Here is a 12,568-nt window from a genome sequence, read left to right as displayed (position 1 = left end):
AATATTCTAAAAATAAACGACATTTGTAAACATGCTGAAGTGCCTGCAGACCAACTATGCATACAATATTACATTTAATCCGGGTATGTATTATATTTAATCCAGTGAACTCCTGATACAGGTATCTTTATATTCTAATTTTCTAAGAGGGGTAGGTGATTTGATCGTGTTACATTGAAGCCCTGGAGTGTGATCCCCAAATTCAGGCATTCTGACTCCAAATCCGGAGTAATGTCCATTACATTTTGGAATGTAAGCCCTGTGTGTGCAAACACCCTCCCCATTTTGTTCCCTGATGTATTACCAGCACCCAGAACAGTGCATGGCATGTAATAGACACTCAGCAATTATTTGAATAGATGTGTGAATGAATGTAATTGCTGCTATTATTAATCTTACCACCTAAGATACACTTAAAAGATACACTTCATTCATTCAACAAATATTTATTCAGTGCTTACTATGTACTAAGCCCTTCCCACATTCAGTAAAAGTAGGGAATAAACCAGTTGATGATAATAATACCCCATAAAGGGAGTTTGCTAGGTTAAGCATTTTGATTTTTTTTTCCTATTAGAGCTCCCTTGGGGGATGGGGGTGGGGGACACACAGAAATAAAAGGAAAACAAGAATCATGTAGGAAAGGTTAATGATGTGAAGCAAGGTAGGGTGAGATGAGATTCTGACTGAAGGAAAAGAGCTAGGGGAAGAGAACAGGATGTTTGCAATTCTTAAACACATTCAATTCTGCATTCGACACAGAAGGAATGCAGTGAAAGTGTACTACTCAGTCTCTCTCTCTCTCTCTCTCTCTCTCTTTCTCTCTCTCTGTCACACACACACACACACACACACACACACACACACACACACACAGTCTTGTTTTACTTCTGAGGGCATTGAACAATGTTCAGGCAGTACCTTCAGTTTGAGTCCTAAGTACATTTTTATCAAGTAGCTACCCTCAGTCGTACTCTACAGCTGTCATTCCCAAAATGCTTTTGTCATGTATTTGAAGGAGCCCCTCATTTGTGAGCACCCTTCCCTCCACTCTTAAGCTCCAGAGGCTTTATTTAAATAGTATCTATGAGAGGCTGCTTGGTGGGAGGACGAGAACACTGACCTTGGAGTCACTCCAACCTTGGACAAGTTCCTTCCCCTCTCTGGGCCTCAGTGTCCATATCTCTACCATAAGGGGCTTAGGAGCATTCTTTATTTAATTACACTATATGAAGCTGTTCTAGTACAGGAATAACTGTTACATTTGTGTCACCTCTGTTACGTTTCTTTAAGAAAAAAAGACATTAGGCAAGTACAAACAGAAGAAAGGAGGAGTGGAAGAAGCAAAAATAACTGTCAAAAATCATAATTATTTAACAGGAAATGCATTCTGTGCAACCTTCCCATATCTAGCTAAATATGCAGAGTCTCATTTAAAAGATGCTATTCTTAGGCTCAGTGCACATGAATGTAAATATGTACTAAAAGCAAAACTTAAGTGCTAACCGCATAGTTGAAATACAAGTAAAATAAACCACAGGTGAATACCTCGCCTGTGTGAGCAATAAATTTGGACTCCTTTCTATTGCTTCTCCACAGAAGCCAAATTTTCACAAAATACAACCACCATTACTGCCCTTCCTTGGGGTAAAGTGGATCCCTACATAATCTGAGGAAGGACTATGCACCCATGGGTCATTGGCTCCTGAAAGTGAAATGAACCTGAAATTAGAGACACCTTCCTTGTGCTACTTTTGATTACATAGGAGCCCTAATCATTGGTATGGTCTTGGTGTCAATGGCAGGTGACATTTTAAAATAAGAACTTTAATCCTTTTGGCATCCAACTAAATCAGAGAATATTCATGGTTTAAGGACTTGTTCAACTCTCATTTATAGGTGGGAAAACTAAGCCCCAGGGTGATAAAATAACTTTTCTGAAGTCTTACAGCTCTTTTGACTGGTGGCAAAGCCAGCACTGTACTTTCCACACCTGATTTGCAGTTTATGGCCCTTCGTACCATCATTTAGTTTAGCTCAGTGACTATGTACGGAGTGTCTGTACCACACTACTCCTCTATTCACTGATATATTTGTTTATAAGCTTTCCTTTTTAAGTGCCTGCTGTTTCCTTCATTCTACTTTCTCAGTCCTACTGTTAATTATCTCTTTCCATTTTCCTGTGTCTTAGTTTGCTGATTAAATGGTCCCTTTCTGCCAATCTTTGAACACTGGCAGAAGGAATCACAAGCACACCTCAGGTAATTTTCAATTTCTCCAAATTTCAGTTAGGGATCACAGATTACTCATGTACCATAGATGCTCCTGCATGGGAGGCTCATGGTTTGGTGTGTCCCCACCGTGTGCAGGTAAGCCCAGCCCGAACCCAGATAGTTAACATGCTAACAGCCCTTGCTGGCCATTGTGTACAGTTGACTTAATAAATGACTTTAGATGAACTGAAGTTCCTGTGACCCCAATGGCAGCCAAAACCAGTGCCCAGGATTTGGTGAACATGTCTGCTTCTCTTCTAAATCTACTGCTGTCTCAGTTTGAAGGGCCTTATTCTCACTGTTCGTATGGTAGTAACACTTATCAACTTCTTAGTCCTTTTGGACTTCATCTGACTCCACTATTTCTTCCTGGATTTTGGCTACCAGAACACAAGTTACCCTGGAGGTCTACAGTGCATTTGTCTATTGATAGGAGCACACATTTTGTTTTGTTTTCAGTGATCTCTATGATACAGTGCCTAATGTTTTATGTGACTGTAGCTCATTGAGCTGCTGATTTCAGGAAACAACAGATCTCTTTCTTAGGGGTTATTCCTAGCTCTGTATCTAAAGTTATTGATGGGGGGTGCCTGGCTGGCTCGGTCAGTAGAGCATGCGACTCTTGATCTCTGTGTTGTGAGTTTGAGTTCCACATTGGGTGTAGAGTCTATTCAAAAAAAAAAAAAAAAAACGTTGGGGTGCCTGGGTGGCTCAGTCGGTTAAGCGTCCGACTTTGGCTCAGGTCATGATCTCATAGTTTGTGAGTTCGAGCCCTGTGTGGGGCTGTGTGCTGATAGCTCAGGGCCCGGGGCCTGCTGCGGATTCTGTGTCTCCCTCTCTCTCTCTGCCACACCCCCTCTCACGCTCTGTCTCTCTTTCCTTCAAAAATAAATGAACACCAAAAAAAAAAAAGTAAAAAAAAATAAAGTTATTGATAGGCATTACCATATACTCACACACATTATAGCTCATCTACCCTTTGCTTTCCTCTCTCACCTAGATCTTGATGTGGTTTGGCATTTCCAACTCAGCACTACAAACCAGGAACCGCTTGCAACTCTCGTGAATTTTTGTGACCTCATAGAGGACTTCCACTGCCAGCTTTGCTGGTGAGCACTTCAAGTAAGAATATAGGATCTGGGATTTGAAGAGGCCTTCAAGCTCATCTAGTCTAATGCCATTATTAAGTGGTCATTCCGGTATAGGTTCAGACACATTTAGTGGCAGAAAAGTCATTACTTTCTAATGAATTTTATATGCACCTCTAAGGTAATGTATTTGAAGACCACTATGAGGTCTTCTCCCCGTCTTCTGCCTTTGCCTGTGTCATTCCTTCTTCAAGTTCAGCTTTCGTGGTTCCTATGAAGTTGTCTTCCCTGTTGATGTTGTCCTTTTCTTCCCACTCTCCCCTTTATTTCTTAAGCCAGGATTCCAATTATATAAAAAACTAACATGGTTTAATCAAAAACTTAATAAAAACTGATTTGGTTTTTAAACATCCTTTGGTTTAGAATCTCATCAGGAGCTTCCCATCCATTATTTTATTTATTCATTCATTCACCAATTGTTGTCAGTCATTGCACTTCCTGATAGAAATGCAACATTGAAACAAATGTAGGTATGACCTCAGATAGCTCATGGTTCAGAAAGGAAAAAGGGACAAGGAAGCATGGTAACAGAGATGTGCTTGGAGCAGTGGTGACACAAGAAGGGAAAGATTTGGGAATCAGGACACAGTTTCACAGAGAAAATGATAAAACAGGATCTTAAAGAGTAGGAATTCGCCGAGAAGAAGAGCAGAAGAGTACCCCACATACAGAGAACAGCCTATGCTAAAATGTATGGAATAGGGCGCCCTGTCTTGGAGAACTGTAAGGAGTTTGGGGTGGTCTGAGAGGGAGTGTCAAGATAAGGAATGAAGAGATGAGGAACTCTGCCTAAGGCTCAGAACCTTGCACACAGTAGGGATTCACACCACATCCAGCCAATACCCACCAAGTACAGAAACCATTTGGCCAGTTAATATCCACCAGCCAAACTAAGAATAAGAGGCTGTTTTGACTGAGGAGCTGTGATTTTCATTTGGAGTTAATATGTAAATGAGGCATAATCTCTCTAACAGCCTATGGGTTTAGTGGCAGTTGACAGATCAGGTGGGATTTTGCATTTCTCAGAAGGGCCAGTGACTCTGCTTTTGAAGTACATGGCTGAGTGATCCAAACAGCAACATCAGGTAAGGAGAGGAAGCACTTTGGGGCTGTCCCCAACTGTGTTGCTCAAATTCTCCTCTGTGTGTGGAGACAAAGAAACTCCAGGGTAGCATATCATTACCCAGTGTCCTCTGTTCTGAGCCTCTATGGGTCCTATTCTCCCTCCACGCCCAATTTGTGTACCTATGGACTGGAGACAGGTTGGATTTGACATTTCTCCTTTTGGATATGCCTCTCCTCCCCCAACCCCCCAACCTTGCAGATGCCCTAAGCTATGGCACTGCATATAGACCTGAGCTGGGGGTGGGGGGAGGGGGTCTTCCTCACTGAATTGGAGTGGGGTAGCAAGAAAGACTCAGAGAACCTAGTTATTGCATCTCTCCTTCCCCACTCAGTAGTTCCCAAAGCAACTCCAGGGAACCCTAGAAATATGGAATATTCCATCCATCTTCCAGATTCTTGCTGAGATCTGCTGGGACTAAGCATAACTGAACCTGATTGGGCCACTAATACTGCACCCAAAGCAGCAAAGCCATATAATTTCACCTTTATGGTTCTGATCACTAGAGGTTTATTGTTACTTTAGAGTTTATTGTTACTAAAGATCTCAGATAATATCATTTTAAAGTTCTATACATACAACTATTATTGAAAACCAATGGTCAGGGGCACCTGGGTGGTTTAGTCAATTAAGAGTCCGACTTTGGCTCAGGTCATGATCTCATAGTTCATGAGCTCGAGCCCTGCGTTGGGCTCTGTGCTGACAGCTCAGAACCTGGAGCCTGCTTTGGATTCTGTGTCTCCCTCTCTCTGCCCCTTCCCTGCTTGCTCTCTCTCTCTCAAAAGTAAATAAACATTAAAAAATTAAAGAGAAAAAAGAAAACCAATGGTCAAACATTGGTTTTTGTCATGTTTAAAGCAACATGTAGTATACGAGGCATTGTGAGGAATTCAAAGATAAGTTGGAATGGCCATTGCACTTTAACAGCTTGGAATCTAGTTGGGGAAACAAAGCATAAGCAGATTTACATGTTGTTGTTATTATTTTGCTTTATGTATTTATAATTTCTGCTGTTATTGTCACCCCCATCTTTGTACTTTGTATATATTTTTAGGCTGGTTCTCCTAAGTGGACAAAAGCAGGCATTTGCATAACAGGAAATGGAAGAAACTGAAGATTTTGTGGGTCAGGAACCACACCCAGGTAACATCCCTACAATATCCCGTGATGGAGTGCATACTTTCTATTTACCACTATATAATCAAGGGCAAATGGGTTGCGAGTATTTAACTGTAGTCATTGTTCCTTCCTCTTTATTCAGAAGCTGCTTTCTCATGACACAGTTTAATAGTGAATGAATATAAACTATTTCAAGAATTAAATAGCCTATTCATGATGTAGTGGATTATCTCACCAGCAATTAAATTTGAACACCTCTCCCCTTTTAAAGGGAGGTTTCAGAAAGCCATCTTGGATTTTCAGAGGGTAGCCTCTCTGTGAATGGGCAAGGTAAGGCCCCTGGAATCATTTCAGGCACTGTTCTTAGAAGGGGAGATGTAGGGTGAATCCCCTTGGAGTCAGTGAGGTCAGCCTCCCTCCCTAGAAGGCTGGTGTAGGGTCCCTGGAGCCAAGGAGAGAGCCTTCCCTAGGAAGATGCAGGAAAGTAACCCCTGTGTGTAGAGAACAGGATGTATCACATGTATTTCCTCACTCATAGGGGATGAAATCCCTTAGGGGCAAGGAATGTAGGGTTTCTGGGTTAGTGGGGTGGTGGCTAGCGCTGAAAGAGTGGAATTGTTCGCTTGGAAGAGCCATGGCAGTCTCTGGCAACCCTCTGGATCAGCAATGAACCTGTATCTTGTTAGGTGGCTGGGGATCAGTTTTTTAAAGTGACACCTTGTGGCAGCAAGAAGTAACAGCGGCAGTAGACTAGGTTTACTTCTTTGGCTTGCCCCCACCCAACCTTACTGCTCTTTTTCTTGGGTGATTCAGTGTAAAATGCTGGGAAAGGGGAGGGAGTGCTTGAGCAGTTACAGGGAATGAGAAGAGATGTGGCCAGTTCAGGCCAGTTCATTCCAGTTACAATTTAAATAGAAATACTACCCTTAAATGGTCTAAGTCCAAGATAGACTACTTTCTCCTTTCCAAGTGGTTTTTCATTTTAGCGATTGAAGAAAAAGTTTCACATCCTGCTGTTTTGTCTGACTTCCTAGCCTTTGCTTTAGTTGAGGAATAAGCTTTCAAGCTTTTATCAGATTTCTTGCCAGTTCCTGTAAAATTGAAATGAAGGCCATGGATACATGGGCATGTCCCTTGTTTTATACATGTGGCTAAGATGTGCAAATATCATTCACACAAAAGATTTCCCGAGTTACAAAGTTGAGATCAAGGCCCGACATCCTTTACTTTCCACACACAGATACCTTCTTGTAGCACAGACTAAAGTATTCGTCAGCCTGTAGCTTGTCTAAGGGCCTGAGTGGTATATTCTTTTCTTCTCTGCCTCTTCCTTCTCCAGCTCCAACCACTGAGCCAGCAACTTGGTATTTAATTCTAATGCGGTCCTTAAACTAAGGCATGATGAAATCTTTGAGTTGAGCTGAGTTAAGAAGTTAGAATGTCTCAGATAGAGGGTCTGAAATACAAGCTCTTTCAACACCCTGTCACTGCATGAGCATATGAGGTGGCAGAGATTCCAGGTTTGGCAAACAGCACCTTTCTGCACTGCAATACTTTATGGGGTGTGGGCTGGCTCCAGGACATGGCAGGATTTGTTCTGGAAGCCATAAGGCTGAGCAGAGAGGGAAGGCTGGCTGGATTATCTGGAAGACCTGCTGTCTGGAGCCCAGTAGTGGAGGCTGTACCTTGCAGGTTGTTCTCCTGGGTCCTGATGTGAGCCTTCTTCTCTGTGGTTCTTCAGGGAATATGACCTCCCAATATCATGCTCAGCTTTGGGGGCTCATACCCTTCCATGAGCCATGACTCTTGAGGATCAATTCTTCAGGTTCATCTCATGGCCATTTCCCAAGGCACGAGCCAATCCCAGGAGCACTGGGTTAGGATCATTTCCAATGACCCACTTATTGCCCTTTTCTAACCATGTGGATACTGCCAGGGGGTATTTTCTAAAACTCATCCAGAACACAATGTTTTGGTTGTACCCTTTCCAGAGAATTATGGACCCTACCAGCCCTTCACTTCATAACCAAAGGAAACCCATTAAAGTGAATAAATCTTGGGAGAACTACAAAGTTTTGCTTTATGGGGATTTCTATTCTTATTTGTGTAAGGAAGCAGCCGCTAATGACTTTGAGTGAGGAAGGGGGAAAATTCTCCCAAATTTAACCTCTGAAGGGCGTGCACTGGTAGAACATCCTCCTGAATTATTACATTGCGTATATTTTTGTCAGCCCTCTCATCTCATAGATGGTCAAGAAGTGGTTTGCCCTGGTCATGTGGCCGATTCTTTCCTCTGCATTCTGCTCCTGATCAATTTCTTTCCCAGTTTGAAACGACCTCCCAGAGGCCTTTCTTCACCCCACACTTAGTCCTCTCTTGGGTTTCTCTGTACACAATTGGCAGATAGTGAAGAATATCCAGCCATTTTGGCTTCTTAGGGTTTCCAAACTTGTCATTTAATGTCAACATATGTTCTGGGGAGATATTTTGGACTCTGCACTTCAGAACTAGATGCGAAGTTCTGTGACTCCGGGAGGTAGGGACCAGACTGGAACGGCCCAATGGTGCCTGCTTCTGGAATGACTTTACGCATACAGAGCTGGCAGGAGTCTTCTTAGATTCTTTGGGTTTGTGTGTTGATAGAGGTCAGGCAAGTATACTATGCTCCAGGATCTTTAATTTTATATAATCTCTGTTTATCTCTAGTTGATGATGATTTATTTAAAGAGCCAATGAAAAAAAGAAGACGTTCAGATAGAGACCAGCGGTTCCGAGCATTTCCCTCCGTGGACCAAAGTGCTCTTAAGGAATGTGAGTGTCATGAAACTGCTGTGGAGCTTGTTTTAATGTGGCTCTGTCCTTTTCCAAATGTGTTAAAATGCTCAAGGGAAAAGAAGGTCAAATTGGAAAGAAGGATGAAACATAGTCAAATCATCCTGATCCAGAAAAGGGGGCTTCAGAGTCTCTGCAGAGATCTATAATTTGACAATTCATCTGTAGGAGTCTCTGGATAGGAGGGTTGTTATCAGAATAACCTCTTCCTGATTAGAACAAAGATTGTGAAAATGGTTGATTTGGTGCCTTGGTGAGTATTAATATGACGGCCTTGCAAGTTTTCTTTTTATGACCACAGGAGAGAAGAATCTAGAAGGGCTATAACCCATGACAAAGCCTATACTGACTTCTGTAACAAGGAGTTTCAGAGCAGGCTAGCTCCTTGAGAGGCTTTCACAATCAATAATTGCCATCTCCCATGAACTAGTATCTGTAGTGTCAGATAACTTGCTTTCATATTTAATTGGCTTTTCATGTCATTTCTTTTTTATTCCCTTTCTCTGACGTATTGAGCACATTCCTCTTTTGGAGACCTAGTACTTGATCCCTGCCAGGTACATCCCAGGTAATACATCCCTATTGATTCCAGATGAAAAACTGGAGTCACGGACCAGAAGGGTTTTGAGCAATACTTATCAGAAACTTATTCATTCTGTCTTCCTGGATGACAGCATTCCTAATGGAGTCAAGTATCTCATGTGAGTCTGATATCAGCTATCATAAAATCTTCCTTCCATGTCTTTCCTTATGTTACTGTAGATGCTTTTCTCCAAAATGAAAGGGAATTTTCTATTAGAAACTAAGGAAAGGAGGCTAAAAAGTTATATAGCTATGGGCTATTATTGTTTATACTGATAGTTGACATTCATTGGGTTGCCACTGTTGCTAGATAACCTGCTAAGTACATGTATCAAATTTCATTTAATTGTCCTAATACCCCTAGAAAGCAGGAACTATTAGTATCATCCCAGTTTTACTGAAATTGTGGCTTAGAGAAGCCAAGAAGACATTGACCAAAATCACACTGTTGGTAAGTGAAAGGGCATGAATCCAATCCAGGCTGTGTGAAACTTTAGCCTGTGCCCTCAACTGCTGGGCTTAGATGACTAGAGGGACTTGATTGGTGACAGGGCTGAATCTCCTGCTCAATAAGACTCTGTGTTGCTCTCAGCAATACTTTACCTCTTCCCAAACTTTATATCTAGGAACCAGACTATGTAATTTCCACAGGACACAGGCAAAATTGCTTCATATCTATATAGGAATTACAGAGCTTGTATAGAATTATCATTTCCAAGTAATGGTACTTACTTTTTGCATAATATTTTTTGATCCTCGTGACAACTATGTGGTAAACAGGGACTAATATTCTCCTTTGATCAAGAAAATAGTGGAGACTCAAAAAGATGTACGACTTGCCTAGGATTCGAACTCAGGTCCTTCGTGTTCTGTTTTGATACTCTTCCCACTGTGCTTTGCTGACCATGACAATGTACATTTAAAAACCAATCTAGAAACAGGCTACTTGCCTTGATTGAAAAACCATCATTGGACCCAATCTACATTGGATTATTTGGAAGCACAGGGGCTGGGAAGAGCTCCCTGATCAATGCCATCATCCAGCAAGCAATGTTTCTACCAGTGTCTGGAGAAAGTATATGTACATCGTGTATTGTACAAGTGAGCTCAGGCTGCTGTGAACAATACGAGGCCAAAATCCACCTTCTCTCTGACCAAGTAAGTGTCTCCTTCCTTCCTTGCTTCCTTCCTTCCTGTTTACCCTTCCTGTTTTTCTCTCTCTCCCTCCTCTCTTTCCTCCTTCCCCCTCTTCTTTCCTTCCTTTTCTCTCTTTCCTTCTCCCTCTCATTTAGAGATTAACATGATATTCTTTGTAAATAGAATTTAGGCCTTTGTTAAATGGAAAGAACATAGTACAGAATGAGAAAGCTCAGTGGAGCGAGATGGGGATTTTAGCCTGCATCCTGTCACTATTGTTATGGGACTTTGGGCAAGCCATTTCCCTCTTTGGCTCCCGGTTTCCTCACTGACAAAACAAGGGGTTTGGATTAGATGATCTCTTGTTGGATTAAATGATTTTAGATTTCCTGAATATGAAGTCTCCTCCTGCCACCCACTCCCCAGAACAATGGCCTCCTCCCTTTGTCGTGGTTTTCTGTATCTGTGTTTTGAGGGGCTTGGCCCTGCTCTCCCTTGGCAGGAGTGGAAGGAAGAGCTGAAGAACTTGACTAAACTCCTGCACAGGACAGAGGAACTGGACAGAGAAGAGGCAGATGCATGGGACAGGGATGATGCAGTGGAGGAAGCCATCTGGAAGCTACAAATGCTTTATGGAAATGGGGCAGAAAGGAAGAACTATGAAGAGTTACTAAGGGCAAAGCCCAAAGGAAAGATTCCCACATCCAGAATCATCACCCTCAAGGCAGAAGAGGTAGCTTCAAGATTTTTTTCTTTATTTTATCATGTGTCTCAAGTATAATAATTGAATCCATTTAGGAGATTTGCTCAAGGCACAGTGTTTTTATTGGAAATAAGTTGATACCCAAATCAGAAGCATCCCTGACCAAGTTCTTTTTAGTTATTTATGGCTGTCAAATGAGAAATTTTAGTGTCTGAATGGGAGATCTTTTGTGCACAGGAAAGACTATTTATAGTTGCTTGAGGATTAATTAAGGATGCTTTGGGCTGCAGATGTTAAAAAAAAAAAAAAAGCACCCAATTTACAATGGCTTAAATGAATAAGGATTTATTCATTTTCTCACATAAGAGTCTGGAAGTGGTTGAGTTTGTGGGTTGGTTCAGTGGCTCAACAATATCAAGATCAACACCTCCTGAGTTCCCTTGGCCGTTCATCATACTTGTTGTCTCATAGTCACAAGATTGCTACTGAGGTGCTAGACTTCACAGCTGGCTTCATGGCAGAAAGAAAAGGATAAAAAGTTGGCATCAAACACATCTCCCCTTTCCTTGGAAAGTAAAAGCTTTCTCAAAAACACCCCCAACAAATTTCTGGGTAGATTTTTTTTCAGAACTGGCCTCTGGTTCGGGCACATGGCCTTTCCTAGCTGAAAGGGAGTCTAAAGCAAGAAGCAGATGTATTGTGATTGGTTGCCCAGACAGACAGACAGACAAACACTATTCAGCTAGCACAGACAGAGGACAGGATGGATATTGGATACAGTAGAACAACTCTCTCCTCACTTTTATAATCAATATCCATCTTATTAAATTACATTTCATTGTAAATTTAAGACTTGTAGAACTAATGTGTAACTTATTGAAATTGTATATTTAAAACCTAGTTTTTTTTGTTTCTTAAAATTCATTTTTAAAATGTTGCTATTCTATTTATAAATCCGGCATTTTTTTTTGTATAAAATAAGAACAATTACTTACACTTGTTCTAAAATTTAGCATTCAATTACATCCTAAATTTAACAAAACAAATCCTCCTTAAATAGCTCACACTACTTGTATAATTAATCAAATTTCCTTAGACTTTATATTATAGTTCAAATTTAATATATTCAGTTCTCTCAAAAATTTTTAAATACTTGGCCAGGCACACTTAGAAGTCAAATAAATGAAATCTTTCAAGTCACTTAGCTCTTGTATAGCTAGGAAATCAAACAAATATAACAGTTACTTTTTATATTTAAATGGGTATTACTGTTCAGAATAATTACACTCCTAATGTCTAAAACATAGACTGAGCATGTCCAAAGAAATACAATGATTATAAAACTGATTACTTTATCTGCATACACACAACTTAACACCAACTAAGTTACACTAAGGTATCAGTATCCATTTCTTTAATATTCTGTATTTAGAAATATCCCTTCCCAGTGTTACAAATTTAGGGTTGAAACAAGGAGTGGAAATATTCATTGAAACACAATTACATTTCAGTGAGTGAGGGCACAGATTGGGTTTGTGTGCGAGGTTCCAGACTACAATGAAGGAAGCTGAGTCTGCCTCCTAGAATGATTTATCCTGAGCCAATTTATTGGGTTGAGCCTTCTTACACAAAGGGACTTCTCAAGCCCATG

At 41.1% G+C, this 12,568-nt stretch overlaps 1 protein-coding gene across 9 annotated transcripts in view; it reads left to right on the top strand.

Annotated features, from left to right (window-relative positions):
* Positions 1-12,568, top strand: part of NUGGC (nuclear GTPase, germinal center associated) — a 55,859-nt gene that overhangs the window by 5,271 nt on the left and 38,020 nt on the right. For 5 of the 9 annotated variants that reach the window (XM_045461381.1, XM_045461432.1, XM_045461372.1 and 2 more), the window contains exons 2-7: positions 3,274-3,395; positions 5,599-5,687; positions 8,370-8,474; positions 9,088-9,196; positions 10,013-10,235; positions 10,717-10,947. In XM_045461381.1, coding sequence (XP_045317337.1) covers positions 5,645-5,687; positions 8,370-8,474; positions 9,088-9,196; positions 10,013-10,235; positions 10,717-10,947 — 711 coding nt within the window. In that variant the 5' untranslated portion in view covers positions 3,274-3,395; positions 5,599-5,644. Of the gene's footprint in view, positions 1-3,273; positions 3,396-4,400; positions 4,507-5,598; positions 5,688-8,369; positions 8,475-9,087; positions 9,197-10,012; positions 10,236-10,716; positions 10,948-12,568 lie in introns of those variants that run through there. The other 4 variants (XM_045461422.1, XM_045461402.1, XM_045461391.1 and 1 more) reach the window with 3 other exon arrangements.

Source organism: Leopardus geoffroyi, chromosome B1 (genome assembly GCF_018350155.1).
Source record: "Leopardus geoffroyi isolate Oge1 chromosome B1, O.geoffroyi_Oge1_pat1.0, whole genome shotgun sequence".
Lineage (NCBI taxonomy): Eukaryota > Metazoa > Chordata > Mammalia > Carnivora > Felidae > Leopardus > Leopardus geoffroyi.
Note: the sequence above shows the minus strand (reverse complement) of the source record. Positions and strands in the feature narration are given on the sequence as shown.